The sequence below is a fragment of the Rousettus aegyptiacus genome, unplaced genomic scaffold, assembly GCF_014176215.1.
Source record: "Rousettus aegyptiacus isolate mRouAeg1 unplaced genomic scaffold, mRouAeg1.p scaffold_m13_p_7, whole genome shotgun sequence".
NCBI classification, from domain to species: domain Eukaryota; kingdom Metazoa; phylum Chordata; class Mammalia; order Chiroptera; family Pteropodidae; genus Rousettus; species Rousettus aegyptiacus.
In genome coordinates this window covers 76234145-76251201 of record NW_023416310.1, presented here as the reverse complement: position 1 = coordinate 76251201, position 17057 = coordinate 76234145, and the positions used below count along the sequence as shown (strand labels likewise).

Below are 17057 nucleotides of genomic sequence, written 5' to 3'. Positions count from 1 at the left end.
TGGTGTGTGTGTGCGTTGGGGGGGGGGGGGGTGGCGTGTGAAGGGAGTGCCACTTGAGAACGTGTAAGGAAATCAGATGACATGCCCGGCACAGAGATGGCAAGATCGCGAGGCGTGGGCCTCCACGCTGTGCGACTGTGACCTCGTCCCGCATACCCCAGAACTGCTACTGCGAACACAGCCGATTCGAATGTGCTGAATAAATGGAGGAGGAACGAGACCGGCCAAGCCGCACTCCAGAGGCCCTTCTCGCCCCGTGCCCTTCGCTCCCTGCCACAGCCCTTGGAGGAGGCGCCTCTGCTTCCATCCTCGTCCCACCCTCGGATGAGCGAACAGAGACCCGCGGTTAAACAACATCGAGGCACTCGAGGCGCAGGTTTGAATCAGGCCGGCCCAGCCACCCGCCTCGTAAGCCTTCTAAGACATTGTGCCCCATTGCCAACCCAGTTCCCACGATTTCCATCACGGTGGCGCTAAGATATGTGTTTCTCTAAGGAGTTCATTTCCTCCTTGAAGCTGCAGTTCCTCTTGGGAATGCCTCTTATAGGGACCCGAAAACCTTTGGCCTGCCCTGAAACGTCATCCAGTCTTTGAGCCGGTCCCTGCTTTTAAAGAGATGGCCACGAGAGGGCGCCATTGGTCTACTTATCTCCAGCTCAACCAGCCGCAAAAAGCGGCACAGAGCCCTGCAGCCTGGCCCACAGCTCTGAGGACACCCTGGAAGCCGGCACGGGGGACCGAGAAGCCAGCACGACGGCAGGCCCCAGAGCACTGAGGCAGATCTTGTGAACACTGCTCAGGAGGACAGGAGGCCCGGATAACAGCTCACGGCCGTTCACAGAGAACTATTTCTGGCAGTAGTAGAAAAACTGTGACTTCTTATCCCCATTTTACAGATTGGGGACCTGGCATAGAAAGTTTAAGCTGGAGGCCATTTCATCCTAAATTCCTGATCCCCCAGCCCAGCCCCTCTCCATGTGACAGGCTCCCGGAACCCCTGGCACTTAGTAGGCATTTGTGTGTAGAAAGGAGAAGAACCCGAGAAGTCAGACCCCTACCACAGGGGAAGGGTGGGCAGGGGCCATGAGCCTGGGGGTGAGGCAGCCCCGGCTGGGGACCGCCGGCCTCTCCCCTCTCCTCGGGCTCCCGGGTCCCCCATGAGAGCTGACGTTCACCGAGCACATGCTCGGCCTGGCACTTAGTCCTCAAAGCACCCCTCAGAGGGCATTGCGCTTCCCCGTTTTACAGATGAGGAAACTGAGGCCCAGAACCATGGGCTGCTCTATGAGTCATTCTAGTGCTCCATTAAGGGGTAGAGTTTGAACTAAGACCCTCCGACTGTCTCAGAGCCTGAGCCCCCTGCTCCCTGCTCGGGCCCGTGATGCCGCAGCAGCCGATTCGGACACCGTCTGCCTCTCTCGTCTCTGGTTCTTCCTCTCCACTCTGCCTGCTCCACGCTGGATCCTCCAGCCCCGGCGGTGGCCCCGGCCGGCCGTGGTCTGGGTGCAGGCCTGGGCATGTTCACCCTTTTTTAGGCCTTGAGCCAGCATGGCCTTCCAGACCTGACAATGCGTCCAGCTCAGCACCCGGGGGCAGCGGCAGGCCTTTCCTCTCACCCCCAAAGAGCGAGACCTTCCCAAGGTGAGGGAAAATGGGAAACGTTGGCCGGAGGAGGATAGAAGCTGGCCCCCCGCCCAGAGAGCACCTCCCGGCCCCTGGGACCCCGCATTCACCATCGTCACCCTCGTCACCGGCCGCTTTTGCCAGATCCTGGGCTCTACACTTCACAGACATCGCATCACGTTTTCCTGCAAGATTCGCATAAAGTAGGTCCTACCTGCAGCCTCATTTAATAAACAAGGAAGCCGAGGCCTTGTGAGATGGCGAGACGTGGCCACGATCTCACGGCTCCCACACAGCGAAGGCAGGAATGGAAGCCCAGCTCCCCCAGACCTCGGAGCCCATATTTCCATGTCCAAAGCATCCCAATTTGAGCTTCAGAAGACGGGGTCTTTCTCACTCCCGGAGGCCCTTCGGGCGTGTGCGGTACAAACCGCAGCCCCCACGTTCTCCAGGCAGGCTCGGCCCCTTCTCCCAACTTTTGGTTTTGTTCGCTGTTGTCGATCGACAGGAAACCTTTTCAGGTTTGGATTTCTCCTTCTGGGATATTTCAAAAAGCCTAAAATAATTCCATCCACAAAAAGACCCTCATTTATAGAGACATTTGATTCCCCCCCCCCCCGCTCGGGGGCTCTGGGACTGGCCAGGGGGCTCCTGGGCTGTAACTGCCTAACCTGCCCTGGGGGTTGGGGCAGGCCGCTCCCCTCACCCACCCGAGAACTGCACCCGAGGTGCTCATGAAAATCGGGAATGGTGCGACCCTGTGGTGACATGCTGGGGGCCAGAGGCTCCACATGGGCAAGACCTCTCCTAAGACAGGGCACGTTTTTTCTGGTCCCTAGGAGAGAGAACCAGGGCCCAGGTGTGACAGGGAGACTCAGGTGAGCGTTCCTCAAACAGCATCTCTAAGGAAGGAGACCCCAGCAATTTGCAAAGGGCAGAAGTAGGGGCCGGAAGACCAGGTCCTGACCCTGCTCAGCCGTGAACTTGTCATGCGGCTCAGGGCCTCTCTGCCCGGCAGCTGCAGATGGCAGGGTCCCTCCGCACAGTGTCTGCACCGACTGTCCCCTCTCCCTTCCTACCCTGTGACCCGCCTGCCACACCGCCCCCGCGCACAGCCAGCTCAAAGGGAACAATTGCTTCATAAGGTGCGAACTCAGGGATGGAAGGCACGTACCTCGGGCGTATTGACTGTCCTATAACACCTAGTATTCTTTGAGTGCGCCTCTGCACCCCATGTGAAATGACTCACACGCGTGACATCGCTCCCTGGGTGAACGCTCACAGCGACCACATGAGTTTTGCCGTGGCATCCTTCCCATTTTCACCTGAGAAACCCGAGGTCAAAAAAAAAAAGGTAAACCACGTGTCGGGATTTGCACAGTCATCCGGCGGCAGAGCTGGGAATTGAACCGGGGTCCCCCTGACCTCGGAACCCGTGTCGGCTTTATCTCTGCACTGCTTCTTGCTGGCCTTTTACGTTGAACCCAAAAGCAAGTCACCTGTGTGTTTGCCGCTCTCTAATCGTTTACATCAGAAACTACAGAAAAACGACGACGAAAATGACATTCGATTCTCCATGCAGAAATCATAATTGACAGTTTGGTATTTATATTTACATATTTCATACACATGTATAAATATATATTTTTATTTCCCCCAGATTATAATATTTTGCAATCTGTTTTTCTGAGTAATATTATTAGAACATGAACATCTTTCCACATCACCAAATATTCTATGATCTATTTTTTCATAGCTGCATAACATCACATCACTTGGACAACCTGAGTTGCATTTAGCCAATCCCCTCTTGGTGGATGTTTGGGTTGGTGGCAGTTCGGTATGACTCTAAGTGATGCAGTGGTGGACAGCCCTGTGGCTCATTTTGCTCTGTTTAATTCTGTGGGATCCATGATCAGAATGGAGTTGCCAGGTGAACCGCAGGCTCTGGTCTGTGTTGGGCTCAGACGTTATGTGCTTTGAGCCTCAGAGGGATATTCTGAACAACAATGTGGCTTCTCTGCTTTACTCTTTGGAAAGAAAGTGCCATCGGGTCCTTTCGGCGTCACCCTTCATTGGCTGTTCCATGGGGGGACAGGTGGTTCCGCACCCAGTTACCCAAATCATCCTCTGGGCACCAAGATACTGCCAAGGACATTCGCTCCACACCACCGAGGCTTCCCCGGGTCCCCCGATGCAGCCATAGAGGAGAGCAGCGAGACCGTGGGGGGACGCCCTGGGACACTCCTCCTGCTGGGACAGTAAGCGACCTCCTTCTTCAGTTGCAAAGACAGGCCATGATGGAGGGAGTGAACATGAGGTGTCCGAGGGAAGTGAGAAGTCGTGAGGCGAGGATTTAATGGAGGGGAGAGCGCGGGAGGGGAGTGGTGACCAGAGGCGCTGCTGGAACTCCTCTCCAACCCGCTGGCCCCGGACTGAAGTCTCAGGCCGCTACAAGAGCCTGTCCAGAGGACAGCTGCCTGACCTCTGGCAGGGGACCGCCACGCATCTGCCAAGCTGAGGGCCTGTCCTGGGATGACAGGAGGCTGGGACAAGTCATGTCCAAGCTGCACACAGAGAATGGAGCCCAGAAAGGGGAGGGGCTGGTGGCAGAGTAAAGAGAAGCCTGAGGCAGAGGTGGGAGAGGGGCCTCGCGCAGTGGGGGGGGGGGCCCTCCTGGCCTGGCTCTCGGGCCTCTGCGAGCTGAAACATGAAAGGGCTTTGATCAGATAAGGAGCCGCAGCCTGCCTCGCCGGGAGAGGCTTGACCTGGCCCACGTTCCCTCATTTCTTGACCCTTGCAGCTCCTGTGGAATAGTCCCCAGGCCTTGTGCAGAGCCCATTCGCTGCCTGCCCGCAGTATGCATGTGTGCGTGCGTGCGTGTGCAAAATGTGTGCATGCGTGTGTGTGGGTGTGTGCGTGTGTGTGGGTGTGTGTAAGTGGTGCATGTGCGCACGCATGTGCAGGTGTGTGAGTGTGTGCACATGCATGTATGTAATACATGTGTGAGCATGTGCATGTGTGGATGTGTGTAAGTGTGTGCGTGCATGTGTGTGCATGTGTGATGCATGCATGTGAGTGTGTGCATGTGTGTGAGTGTGCATGTGTGCAGATGGTGTGTGTGTGCAGATGTGTGTGCATGTGTGCATACATTGTGTGTGTGCATGTGTGCGAGTATGTGCACATGCGTGTGTGTGTGTGTGGATGTGTGTGGATGTGTGCATGTGCGCGAGTGTGCAATGTGAGCGTGCACGTGGCGGGAGGTCATCTGTAACTGTCATCTTCCTTGTCTGCTGTCCTGATTCTCCAGGGCCATGTTCTTTCCTGGAAACTCCGGAAAGTGTGTCTTCACCTCAAAACACCAAAAAATGTGGCCCCTTGATAAAGAGTCCCAGCCAGTCTGGGTGAGAGGCAGAGAATGAGGGGCTGAGTGGGAAGGACGACAGGACAGAGGGACGGGAAAGAGATGCAGAGGGGGCGTGAGGCAGGGAGGGAGGCCCGGAGCGAGAGGGCGCGGAACCAGAGGCGAGGCACAGACTCCGAGAGCACCAGGGGGGAGACGCGGAGCCCCCCACGGAGAAAAGCAGGAGGAAAAGGGAGAGAGAAAGACATCGAGAGGTGAGAAGGGAAAGAGAATGTGGGAGAAGGAATGGAAGAAACCAAGCCGGGCAGAGGGCGGCTGCACAGAGAGGAGGAGGGAGAGGAGTGTGGGGGGACGTGAGGAGGAGGGAGGAGGAAAGGGGCAGACGGGGCGAGGGGCATACAGACGGAACAGAGAGGAGGACGCAGGCACGCAAGAGGAAATGGACGTTCGCATGGCGGCCCCAGCGTCATTAGCGGGACCTGATGCGGCCGGCAGGAACATTCCCCTGGGTTGGCCGGTGGCTGCCGGAGGACAGGGGGGCGGGTCCGCCGCGGTGGCCGCCCCTGGGTGGGGCCGCCAGCCAAGCCCTGAGGGGTATAAGTCAGAGGCTGGGGCAGGCCGAGCACCTGCAGGGACAGCTCCCCCGTGCAGGTGGCAGGCAGGTGGCTCCCTGAGCGCAGCCCCAGCATGAGCTCCTTCGACCTGCCGGCCCCCTCGCCGCCTCGCTGCAGCCCCCAGTTCCCCAGCATCGGCCAGGAGCCCCCCGAGATGAACCTTTACTACGAGAACTTCTTCCACCCCCAGGGCGTGCCCAGCCCTCAGCGGCCCCCCTCTTTCGAGGGGGGCGGCGAGTACGGGGCCACCCCCAACCCCTACCTCTGGCTAAACGGGCAGGCCATGACCCCGCCGCCCTACCTGCCCGGCCCCAACGCCAGCCCCTTCCTGCCCCAGGCCTACGGCGGCGTGCAGAGGCAGCTGCTGCCCAGCGTGCCCGGGCTGGGGGGCGGTGACCTGGGCTGGCTGCCCATCCCGTCGCAGGAGGAGCTGATGAAGCTGGTGCGGCCCCCCTACTCCTACTCGGCGCTCATCGCCATGGCCATCCATGGGGCGCCCGACAAGCGCCTCACCCTCAGCCAGATCTACCAGTACGTGGCCGACAACTTCCCCTTCTACAACAAGAGCAAGGCCGGCTGGCAGAACTCCATCCGCCACAACCTGTCGCTCAACGACTGCTTCAAGAAGGTGCCCCGCGACGAGGACGACCCGGGTAAGGTCCCGGCGCGGGGGCGGGGCGGGGCGGGGGGCCGCGCAAGCCCTCCGCGTGCTGGACGGGGGCCTCCCCCGGAGGGTCCCCTCATCCCGCGCCCCCCCACACCTCGCTCGGGAAAGAGCCCCCGAGACGCGGGCTGAGGGGAGCCAGCAGTGGACGGAACGTGGGCCCTGGAGGCGGATTTGGGTTTCCATCCTGCCTGGGCCGCTGACCACTCAGCGACCTGGGACTGGTCAGAGCTCCGAGCCTCAGTTTCCCCATCTGAAACTCGGGAATGGTGATAGTGTCCCCTCCGCAGTCATGTGGCTGGGGTCACGGGGTGAAGCATGCAAGGCGTTTGGTGATGACATGGGCCACCTGCTCTGCAGTGGGGAGAGTGGTCCATCTGAACCCCGCCCCCCCCCCACGCCCTGCTCAGAAGGTCATGGTGGGGGGCGGGGACTAAAGGCCCAGGTGCACCCCAGGGCTGCTGGGAGGGGATGGGGTGTTCGTCGAGCACCCACTGAGGGCCACCTCGCGCCGCCCGCCCTGGGTACCGTCCCTCCTTTAACCGCCCCTGCAGGGTAGATTTTAGGAGACCCATTCTACAGATAAGGAAAATAACAGGCCGGGGGGCGGGGCCGCGGAGGAAATGACAGCACCGGAACGTGGATCCCAGCGGAGGAATCTGGCGCCAAGGCTGTGAACTCCTCCTGAATTTCTGAAATACGGAGATGCGCAGAGGGCAATATGTTAAGTCCTCACTTCTCCACTTTGCAGAATTAAGGTCCATCCCTGTTCCACCACAGGAAGCCAGCACCCGGGGCAGAGAATCCCATCTCCGCCCGCCTAGGGGCGCACGAGGGCAGGATGATTCGTCCCTTCTCTGTCTCTTCTCATCCAGTAGCTGGTCTTACCCTCAGGCCGAGAGACTGAGGCAATGGCAGACGGCTTTCTGGCCTGACCTCAGGACAGACCGCGCAGTTACAATGCCCTTCCACGTGTCCAGCATCTGTCCTGCCCACAGTCGGCCTCGGCAAGAGGGGACGGGCACCCCGGGTCCACTTCTCAGGCTGGGAAACTGAGGCTCGCCCCAAATCCCTCGGCCAGAGAGGAGCAACGCCGAGACTCAAGTCCGCCTCTGGACTCCGTGCCCTGGACGTTTAAGGAGCCCCAAATTTTTTCCTGAGTTTTCTTTCACCCCAGCGGTGAACACATCACCCCCCCTCTGTTCCCCTGGAACTTCTTAAAGAGACCCGCACTGCGGATGCCTTCGTGGCTCATGCCTCTGCCTCGTGGTCCCCAAGGGCCTCGCCGCCACGAGGGGGCCAGGGGTTTGGGCAATTTCTCCATTTCTCAGTCTCTGACTTTTGCTCTCCATCTTTCCGGGTTTGTTACCTTTGTTCTTAGCTTTGGACAAGGAGGCGAAACGGAAGTAAAGCATCTTGTCTGTCCCTCGGACTTACCTTCTCTCCTTTCATGCCAGGCAAAGGGAATTACTGGACTCTGGACCCCAACTGTGAGAAGATGTTCGACAACGGGAATTTCCGCAGGAAGCGGAAGAGAAAGTCGGATGTTTCCTCCAGCGCGGGGGCCTCCTTGGCCTCAGAGAAGGCGGAGAGCGGCCTCCTGGCGGGCAGCCCCAAGGCCACGGACGCCCAGGACATCTTGGACAGCAGCTCCCCAGGCGCCACCAGCTCCCCGGAGCAGCGGCCGTCCCCTGCCCCGTGCCTCAACAGCTTCCTCTCCACCATGACCGCCTTCGTGAGCGGGCCAGGCCCCGCCAGCCGCCCCGTGCCCGTGGCCGCGCCGGGACTGAGCCCCGCCGAGCCCGCCGACAAGGCGGGGCAGAACCTGGTGCACTTCAGCTCCTACACGCCGCTCACCAGCCTCGGCGGCCCCGGGCCGGCCGGCGAATGGGCCAACCCCGTGCCCGCCAACACTCTCGGCTATGGAGGCTCCGTCCTCAACCAGTTCGGCCCTCACTTCTACAACAGCGTCAACACGAACAGCAGCGTCCTCTACCCCAGGGAGGGCACCGAGGTCTAGAACCGGACAGCTCCCCAGCCGGCTGGACACGGCCGAGGGGGAGTGGTGGAGGTGCGGCCCCACACCTCTGCACTGCCCGACAGACAGACGCGGGGGGTGCAGAGACATGCAGCCTTTTGTCAGAGCCCTGTGTGGACCTTCTGCTGCCACACACACACACCCAGCCACGCCGCAGTGGGAGTTCGGTGCCCGCATAACAGTAAACACGCGGCCATTTATTGAACACTTACTGTGTGCCGGGAGCTGTACTCGGCTTTTGAGGGCATGATCGCACCGACTGTTCCCAGTTACCTCGTGGGGTTCATATGAACTTCCTCATCTAACGGACAAGGGAACTGAGGCTCGAGGAAGTTACGTAACTTTCCCAGGGTCACACAAACTAGTAAGTGGCACAGCCAGGAGCCGAGTCTCGTGGGACCCCCAAAGTCTGGGCCAGTGGAGGCGGGGATGGAGTTGATTGAGTGGCTGACGAGGGCCAGTGTGAAAGCGGATTGGACGAGCACATCCCCGGCCTTCTGGCTGCCCATCAAAACTTAGCACCAGCCCCCGCATGCCTTGCCCTGACCCAGGTCCTTATCCTGTGGCTCCCAATTTACCTGCGGGTTCTCCTTCGGCTGCCACTGAAGCAGAGAAGCCCGGGCCATGTGTCCAGCCTCTCCCCACAGAGAACATCTCTTCCCCAGCCCCCGAAACCTTGGGCAGGGCAGGGAGAGGCGTGATGCACCCCCAAACCCCCACCCTGGCGCCACCCACCTGCGAAATCTCACAAAGTCCAGCTTCTTGTGTGCACGTCACGGACCAGTGAGCTGGAGGTGGCCGAGCCTTCCAAGAGAAACAAGGCTGGACCGCGTTTCCTTTTTAGCGGCCCAGGAGAAATAAACGCCTGAGAAACGAAGTCTCCGTGGAGAGGCCTCTCCCGCCACCCGGGGCTCCACACCTGCAGGTCCTAGGATTTTTCTTGCTTTTGTATATACTTGACATGCCTGTGAGCTCGCCTCACAGCACATCCTGGAAAGTGTTTTTTTGTTTGTTTGTTTGTTTTCTTATTTTCTTTTTAATTAAAACAACAACAACAACAAAAAACCTGTGTGTCTCCCTTCCTTGTGAGTTTTCCTGTCACGGCCTGGAGCTGAAGGCTCTTGGAACAGGAGGCAGAGACAGTATGGGTATCAAAGCTCTTTCCTCCACACTGGTGTGGAGACAGGGTGCAGGCCCCCAGGAAAAAGAGGGGAGCGAACAGGGGTGGGATCAGGGGTAGGAGAATGAGAGGAGCCCATTTGCACTGCAGGTGCACACAGGTGCACGCAGGTGACTCGCCAGGTGCCGGCGCAGTGCATGCTGGGCAGCTGGACAACATCTTCTGGTTGGAGTGCAGGCAGGGGGCTCAAGCTGGGGCCCCCAGCCATCCACACAGGCCACGCCAAGCTGCCCACTCAGGCCTGGAGGTCCCTCTGTCCCAGCAGCAGCAATAACAATAATAAGGATAAAGCTGTCACCGCAGGTTTACTATGTGCCGGGCACCCTGTCACGACACGACCTGCCCTATTGCGTTTAATCTTCAAAATACTCCAGTGCGATCAATAGTATTCCCTCCATTTTGCAGGTGAGAAACCTGAGACCTGGAGGGAGAGATTCTGTAACTTGGTCAAGGACACACAGCCAGGGTCTGGATAGGGATCCGTGAGTGTCACGTCTGAAACTCTCGTCTGCTGCGCCCAGTGCCAGGCAGCCCGGAGCACCCCGCGAGAGAGAAGAAAGTCAGGAAAACTTAGAAGAGAAAGCGGGGGCCTTCTGTACCCCCTCAGATCCTTTCCTGGGGAGCCCCTTGCTGCAGGGAGCCAGACTTCTCCAGGCCAGGGAGGTGGATGTGGTGGAGGCCGAGGGAGGTGAGGCGAAGGGCCGCAGTGTCAGACTACGAAAAGCCTCAGAGAACTCGGAGGAGGCTGATGCCTGCTGCACGGAAAGGAAGCCTGAGTCTGGGAGAGGAAGACGCCCCAGATGCCGCCAGGGGGCGGGGTCACAGGCGGAGCTGAAACGCAGGTCCCTTTGTGTCACACTAGATCCTGCTGCCACCAAATTTCCTCGAAGCGCCCCTGCATCTCCAGGCTCCTAAAGCCCACCCCTTCCCCCACGGCGCGGCTGCCATGGGTGTAGGCCGAGGGCTCCAAAGAGTGACAAGCCTCGCCCTGGAGGGCGACGGCCATTTAGAGCCAAGGTCCTCAACTGTCCAGTCTCCCTGCCTGCCCAGCCCAGAACCGTGTGGGCAGAGCAACAATAGGAATGTCCGTAGGGCTCCAACAACACAAAGACCCTGCCAGCTCTCGCCGGCGACGCACAGGCAGTTCCTGGTGTTGGGGCCAGGAACCCATGCACGGGGCGGGGCGAGCGGTGCCTGGCTCACCTGCAGGGGGGCGGGGCCCAGGCCGGCAAGGGGGTCTCCGCGGTCAGCTTCCACGGGTTGGCTTCTCTTCCTGTGGTTCTCTTCCTCTGAGAAGAAACGAGAGCTGGAGAGAGGGAGGGAAAGGGGAGCGAGAGGAAGGGATGGAGGAAAGAGGACTGTTCTGTGTGCGCCACTGTGGGTGGCATTGCATGCATTAGCCTCTAACAGTTTGGCATTGCGTTGAAGACATGGTCCCCAACAGCATAAAGGGTCTGAGAAGAGGGCCTCCTGTGTGTTGGAGAGAATCCGGGAAGGCTGCCTGGAGGAGGCAAGACTGGAGCCAAAGGATGGTAGACGTGAATTCACGCAAAGAGGTCTCCAAAACCACTGGTTGACACACTCACCCTCAAACCACCTCCCTCCACAAACCCAACCTGGACTTAGAGTGTCTAAATGTCCAAGTTAGGTGTGTGTGTGTTGGGGATGGGGGTTGGGGGGGGGGTGGAGTGTGCCTTAGAGCAGAATGTACATGGAAAATCTACGACATTCAAAGAGAAAAGGACAGTAGGCTTTGGTGACTGAAGCTACAAGAAACACGAGGGTGAGAGGGGAGCAGGAGACAAAAACAAGTCCCGGCCTAGGAGGCCAGGCGTCCTCTCCCACCCCGCCCCAGCGCTGCGTTTTTGTTAGCGCGGAAAGGATATTGTAAAGGCCAAATTATACAACCAAAGAGGAAGTCTGAAGGCAGACAGAGGGCATAATAGAAAGGGCTGTGGGGTTGACACTGTGATTCATTATTGTTCTCTAAGGTAAGAGAAGAAGAAAAAAATAACTGATCCTGGATGAAGAGATTGGTCTTGGCTGAGCCCGGGGCTGTGGGAGATGGGTCTGCTCCAGAACCCCCCGGGGCCCTGCGGTCGAGGGGTGAGGAAGACGGAAGGGGGGATGGGCTACCAGCACCTCAAGAGACATTTTGTCCGAGACTGGGGATGGGAAAATCTCGAGGACCGGGTTTTACCGCTCGGGAGGAAGCGAGACATCGGCAATGCTTGGCACCGTCTCTGCAGACGGGCCCCGCCGCCAGCTTGGCCGGTTCAAAACAAGCCTTCGGCCTGGAGGCGGCCCAGCCCGAGCCTCGTCTCCTTCAGGGCTGGAGAAGCAGACGAGAGATGGCGTACGGCAGGAAGGTCCACGGAGGGGAGTGGTGGGGCACAAGCAGAACCCGGGCCCGAAGCCACCCTCGTCCTGGGGGTTGCAATTAACGCAAAATAGGCCTCCCAGCGATCTAACTGCTAGGACGACGTTGGATAAATATTTATATAATTTTCCACTGGTTTGGTATCAGCTGACCCATCCAGGGACCAGGATTGACTCAATTCCTTCTGTGGGGAGTCAGAGGGGCAACCCCGAGCTGCAACTAGACCTGCCAGAGGAGAGAAGACAGGCCGGACAAGGGACGCATTTTGACAGTCTTTCAATTTTCATGCCCCGCTAAGCACGGTGAGAACACTTAAACCCACATGTGACTATGGTCTATAAAGCGTTTTTAGGCCCTGGATGGATATGGCAACCTAGGACATGGGGTAGAGAGGCCGATATAATGAAATCTCTAGCACAGTCTAATGGTCCAAGTCCAAAGTAGCAAACTTTTTCTGTAAAGGACCAGGATAGCGAACATTGTAGGCTTTACAGACCAAGAGGCAACATTCAGGAAATTAGCAGAGTACGAGGGAGCAAAAATAGTCTATAAAATCTTCGTTGGTGAAAAAATATAATCATTTTAATTAAGTCCAATTTTTTTGTAAGGCAGTTCGACTAATGAGAAGATGGGATTCTTTGGGGGGATAACATTTCATTTCATGCAGATCCAGAGTCAGTGACCCCATCATCAAAATCAGCTGCTAATGCCTCTCTGTGAATGCCGATCTGATGGATTTTATGCAGTTCACGTTTGAAAGCGTCTTCCCTGTGAATTGTAACTCACCAAGCAGCAGTGCCAGGCCGTGAAGCACCAGCAACTACTCAGCTCTGTGGGAAAAGCCACCCTAGACAGTGGGTAAAAAAAAAAAAAAAAAAAGAAAAAGAAATTTGACGTTCGAATAATTTTCACAGATCATAAAATAGTCTTCTTCTTTTGATTTTTTCCAATCATCTAAGAATATAAAAACCGTTAGTCCGTAGGCCATACAAAAACGGGTGGTGGGCCAGATGTAGCTCATGGGTCACAGCCTAGTGCGACAAGCTAGACTGTTCGTATCAGGATTGTCAAGGGACATCTCTGATGTCCCGCGGTTATCCCTAATTTCTGACTGGTGGGGAAGAACGAGCTGGGATTAGATGGGACTAAAAATAAGGAGCGACCAAAACCTCCAGCCTCGTTCTGGAATGAGGGGTCTCCAGGCTGCCCTGATTTGGCGGGTGGGGCAGGACTGGACCGGTGGCCTCCTGGGCCAAGCCTCCTTGGATTTTGGAAGCCTGACGGTGGATTCCCTTTTTGTCTGTGTGGCCATTCCAGGCCCCCAGAGTCTTAGCGCAAACACAGGGGTTTCTGAAGGACAGAGCAGCTGCCTGAGGTGACCTCCAGACTGCAGGGGGCAAGGCGGCCAGTGGGCCGGGTCACCGAGAGCCGCGCTTAGGGCTGGAGCTTGAAAACGGCCTTTATCTCTAGCTGCTCAGGTGGAGTGTGCCACCTGTTTATGAGTAAACTAATGGCCTGATCTCAGCTGGAGGCAGGGTAATGGGGCAAGGCAGGGCTGGAGAACACCCAGGCATGCAGCCCAAGGCTTAACCCTTTCTAGGCAGCAGCGGGTGAATGTATAAGCACCAGACTCATTCAAGCCCCATCTCTACACAACCACCCAGTTTTCAGCTGGTTCCTCCAGGAGAGGGGAGAGCCCTGCTCCAAAGCAAGACAATTCAGCCCCACCAGGGTCAGAGTATTGAGTGTGCAGCTCTTAACAGCTCTGAAACAACTGAGAAGAGCTCTGAGTCCTTTACTCATATGGCACATAGCCACTCCGCCTGCTGGATGCCGGGCTCTGCTGGGGATGTGGCGAGAACAGGACCAGCCTCTCCCAGCTGTGTTCAAGCCGCATTCATTGCTCTTCGATGATTCCTTAGCCCCGTCTCCACGCCAAGGCAGAGAGTTCGTTATTCTCCCCATTTTACAAAAGAAACAACCGACAGGCACAGGGTTCCCGGGAAACAAGGGGACGCTAACTCGGATCTCCTTGGTCTGACACAAAGTTCTCGCTTTGTTAAAACACAAAATAGTTTTTAAGAACCTTCCACTCTTCAGTTATTTATTCACTCACGGAGTCCCCTTCTCTGAGATCCTTAGCGACTGGCGCCCTGCACCAGACGGCACGGAGAGCTTGGGATGTAAAGACAAAGGAGCTTGTTCCCGGTCCTCAGAGTCCATGCTCTAAGGGGACCACGGGGGCCCTGGGCCCCACCCCCCACACCAAGCACTGGGAGCAGAGTCCTCACACGGAGGCTGGGCCGCATGAGGGCTAAGAGACAGACCTTCCACTTATTATGTCCCCTTGGGTAAGACACTTGCCTGTAGGAGCCTCAGTTTCCTCATCTGCTAAATGAGCATAGCAATAGTCTGCACTTGAGTGAGCTGTTGCGATGGGTGGAGTAAGGGGACATGTAAAGAGCCTGACGGGGCACCTGGCTCACGGTCAGCACTCGACACGTGGTGCTCACTACAGGTCCAGGGAAGGAACCCCATAAGGATGGTCTGGAATTCAGTAGGAAGATTCTGCATGTCTCTTTGTATTAATACTTTGTTTCTAGATGAAACATATTTGCACAGTTAGGCAGTATACGTACCTGTCACATTTACATCTGTGATCTAGTTGAAGTAGGTATTACTACTCTCTTCCCATTTTGCAGACAGGGAAACTGAGGGCCAGTGATATAAAGTTCTCCAGGATCACACAGCGGGACAGGATAAAAGCCAGCGTTTGAGACTGAGTTCCCAGATGCCTGTCCCCACACCAGTCTTCCCTCCCGTTACGCGGAGGAAGGAGCGCGGCTGTGATTTTGATGGATTAGACAGAAAAACCAAGGTTTAGATGGTGGTGAGAAGGGCTCAGAGATGATTCCTGGCAGGAAGGACCTTTAGGAGCGGGAATGGGTGGCCCCGACCAAAGCAAAATCCATCCAGGATGACACCCCTGCCCACGTCAGGCCTTATCTTTTCTGGATGATTCTCTACGGTCCCACCAAGAGGCGCAGGAAAGGGAAGGAAAACAAAGACCAGCTGCCGCCTCCGCGGTCCCCAAGCCCGCAGAAGGTTTTCCACCTTCGGGATCATTTCCTTCAGCCAATGATGATGAAGCTACCGACACGGCCCTTCCTTGCCGTCCCGCATCCCTCCCCTCGGCCAAGGAGACAAGTCCTGATTGATGTTTGTCCTGATCAGTGCAAGATCCCTGTGACAGAATGATGTGGTGCCCGCTTACCCGGAGGAAGCCCTCAGCTAGGGCGCCCAACAGAGCTCACTCAAAGTCGGCTGATAATTAGCATGTGCTGGCGTCTTCTGTCGCCTATACGGATACTTTCCAATAATTCTAGAACCGACCCAGGATAAGCTCATCTCAATACCTTTAACTTAATTAACATCTACAAGTGTAATTTTCCGAATTCCCCAACCCTTATTTTCCAACAAAATCCCATTCACGGGCTCCAGGGAACATGGCCTTACCTTTGTGGGAACGCCACTCAGGCCTCTGCAAGCAGAGAACCTCCCTCAGCACGGGGTTCAAATTAACTGACTCCCACAAGCAGATGTTGGTCCATGAAATAAAATCCTTCTATCATCTCTGGTCTAAACCTAGCCCGGTGGTTCGACCTGACTGTGAACGTGGATGGAGCATCGGTTTTGTCTGAACCCCGGTGCCCTCACCGTGCACGGGGCTGTGGCGGAGACCGAGAGATAACCTGTCAGGAAGGGCTCCGACCGCGGCTGGCTCACGGTGGGCCTTCGGTAAATGTTCATCGGCTCTTCCAGGCACCTGCCTGGGTCCCATAAAACGCAGTCCCTGCCCTGTAGGGGAAACCGGCAAAAACCTTGGTAAGCACGAAACCTCAGCGACCCCAGAGGGAGCAGGCCGCATGAAGCTGCCTGTGATTCGGGAACATTCCTCCCACTCGTAGTCACACGTTTAACCTCTGGCTTCCCCAACCCGTTCATTTATTCAACCAATATGCTTTAGCGGCTACTCTGGGTCGGTTCTGTGCCAGGTTCGGGGGGTAAAATGGCTGATGAGCCCTCATGCAATTGAAATGGAATCATCTACTCCCGTTTTACAGACGGGAACAGCAAGGCAGGACACCTAAGCCTGCCTTTGATGGGTGTGGATCTGCTGCCAGCCAGCTTGCCGATGTTGTTCCCCCTCTCCTTCTTCCCTCTGGCTCGAGCTCCCTGAAGGGGACATTTGCCAAGCCAGGGCGAGCAGCAGGAGGTGGGGAGGGGAGCCTCACTTTAGCCTGGCACGAGGTGCATTCTTTATGTCAAGAACCAGACGAGTTGGTGGCCTGGATGCCGAGAAGCTGGGGAAGAGAAATATTTCCCAGCAGGAGTGTCGATGAAGCGCTCTGTTGAGAAATCTCTCTGCCCTCCGCCGGGCCCCGGGCCGCCCCGGCCGTCCCAGACAGACCAGACCCTTGTCCTGGCTTGCCTCCTCCCTGCCAGCCCTCACGCTGCTCTCACTCGGATGACTTTTACACGCTGTGCAGGCTCAGCTCAGCTGTCCCCTCCCTCCGGCTGGGCCAGGCGTCCCTCCCCATGCTCCTTCGATACCCCACACTTCTCTCTCCTATCGTTATCCTCCAGATATATTGCTTTGTTATTTTCTGGGTGAACCCCCCCCCCGCCCAGATGGTGACCCCGATCAGGGATCGTAGCTCCGTCTCTGTCGTGTGAATCCAGCACCTGAGTCTCGCTTACATAGGTACCCGACGTCCCTGATGAAAGTTTAATGGCATGTGAAGAAGAAAAAGGAGTGAATGAATGAATTGATCAATCAATCAAAACTTATTTTTAAACAGGTCGTATGTATAGATCAAAGCCGCAGTTCAGCCCCAGGCCTGCTGCATTCCAAACCCACGGCCCGTGTGCGCCTCTGCTCTGCTGGGATTCGTGGGCTGCTGGGGTGCCCGGTAGGTCCCGGGCGGCGGAAGGAGGTTTGGGTGATGAAGGCTACGCGGGCTACAGGGTTGGGTTCCAGGTGGAAATTCACTATTTTTTTCTTATCTCTCAACCACCATCTATGCACCAGGCACTGTATTAATGCAGCAGACCTGGAAATAAGACACGACCTGTCCCTCGAGGAGAGAGTTCACAGTTCCCACTGGGCGGATAGGCTGGTGGGTGCTGCCGG

At 57.0% G+C, this 17057-nt stretch overlaps 1 protein-coding gene across 1 annotated transcript; it reads left to right on the top strand.

The window, feature by feature from the left end:
• The first annotated feature begins 5630 nt into the window (after window positions 1-5630).
• FOXI1 (forkhead box I1) lies at window positions 5631-9292 on the top strand. The gene is made up of 2 exons (XM_016160165.2): window positions 5631-6254; window positions 7723-9292. Exons 1-2 carry the CDS (start codon window positions 5675-5677, stop codon window positions 8283-8285), a joined length of 1143 nt encoding a protein of 380 aa, XP_016015651.2. The 5' UTR covers window positions 5631-5674; the 3' UTR covers window positions 8286-9292.
• Window positions 9293-17057: the final 7765 nt, after the last annotated feature.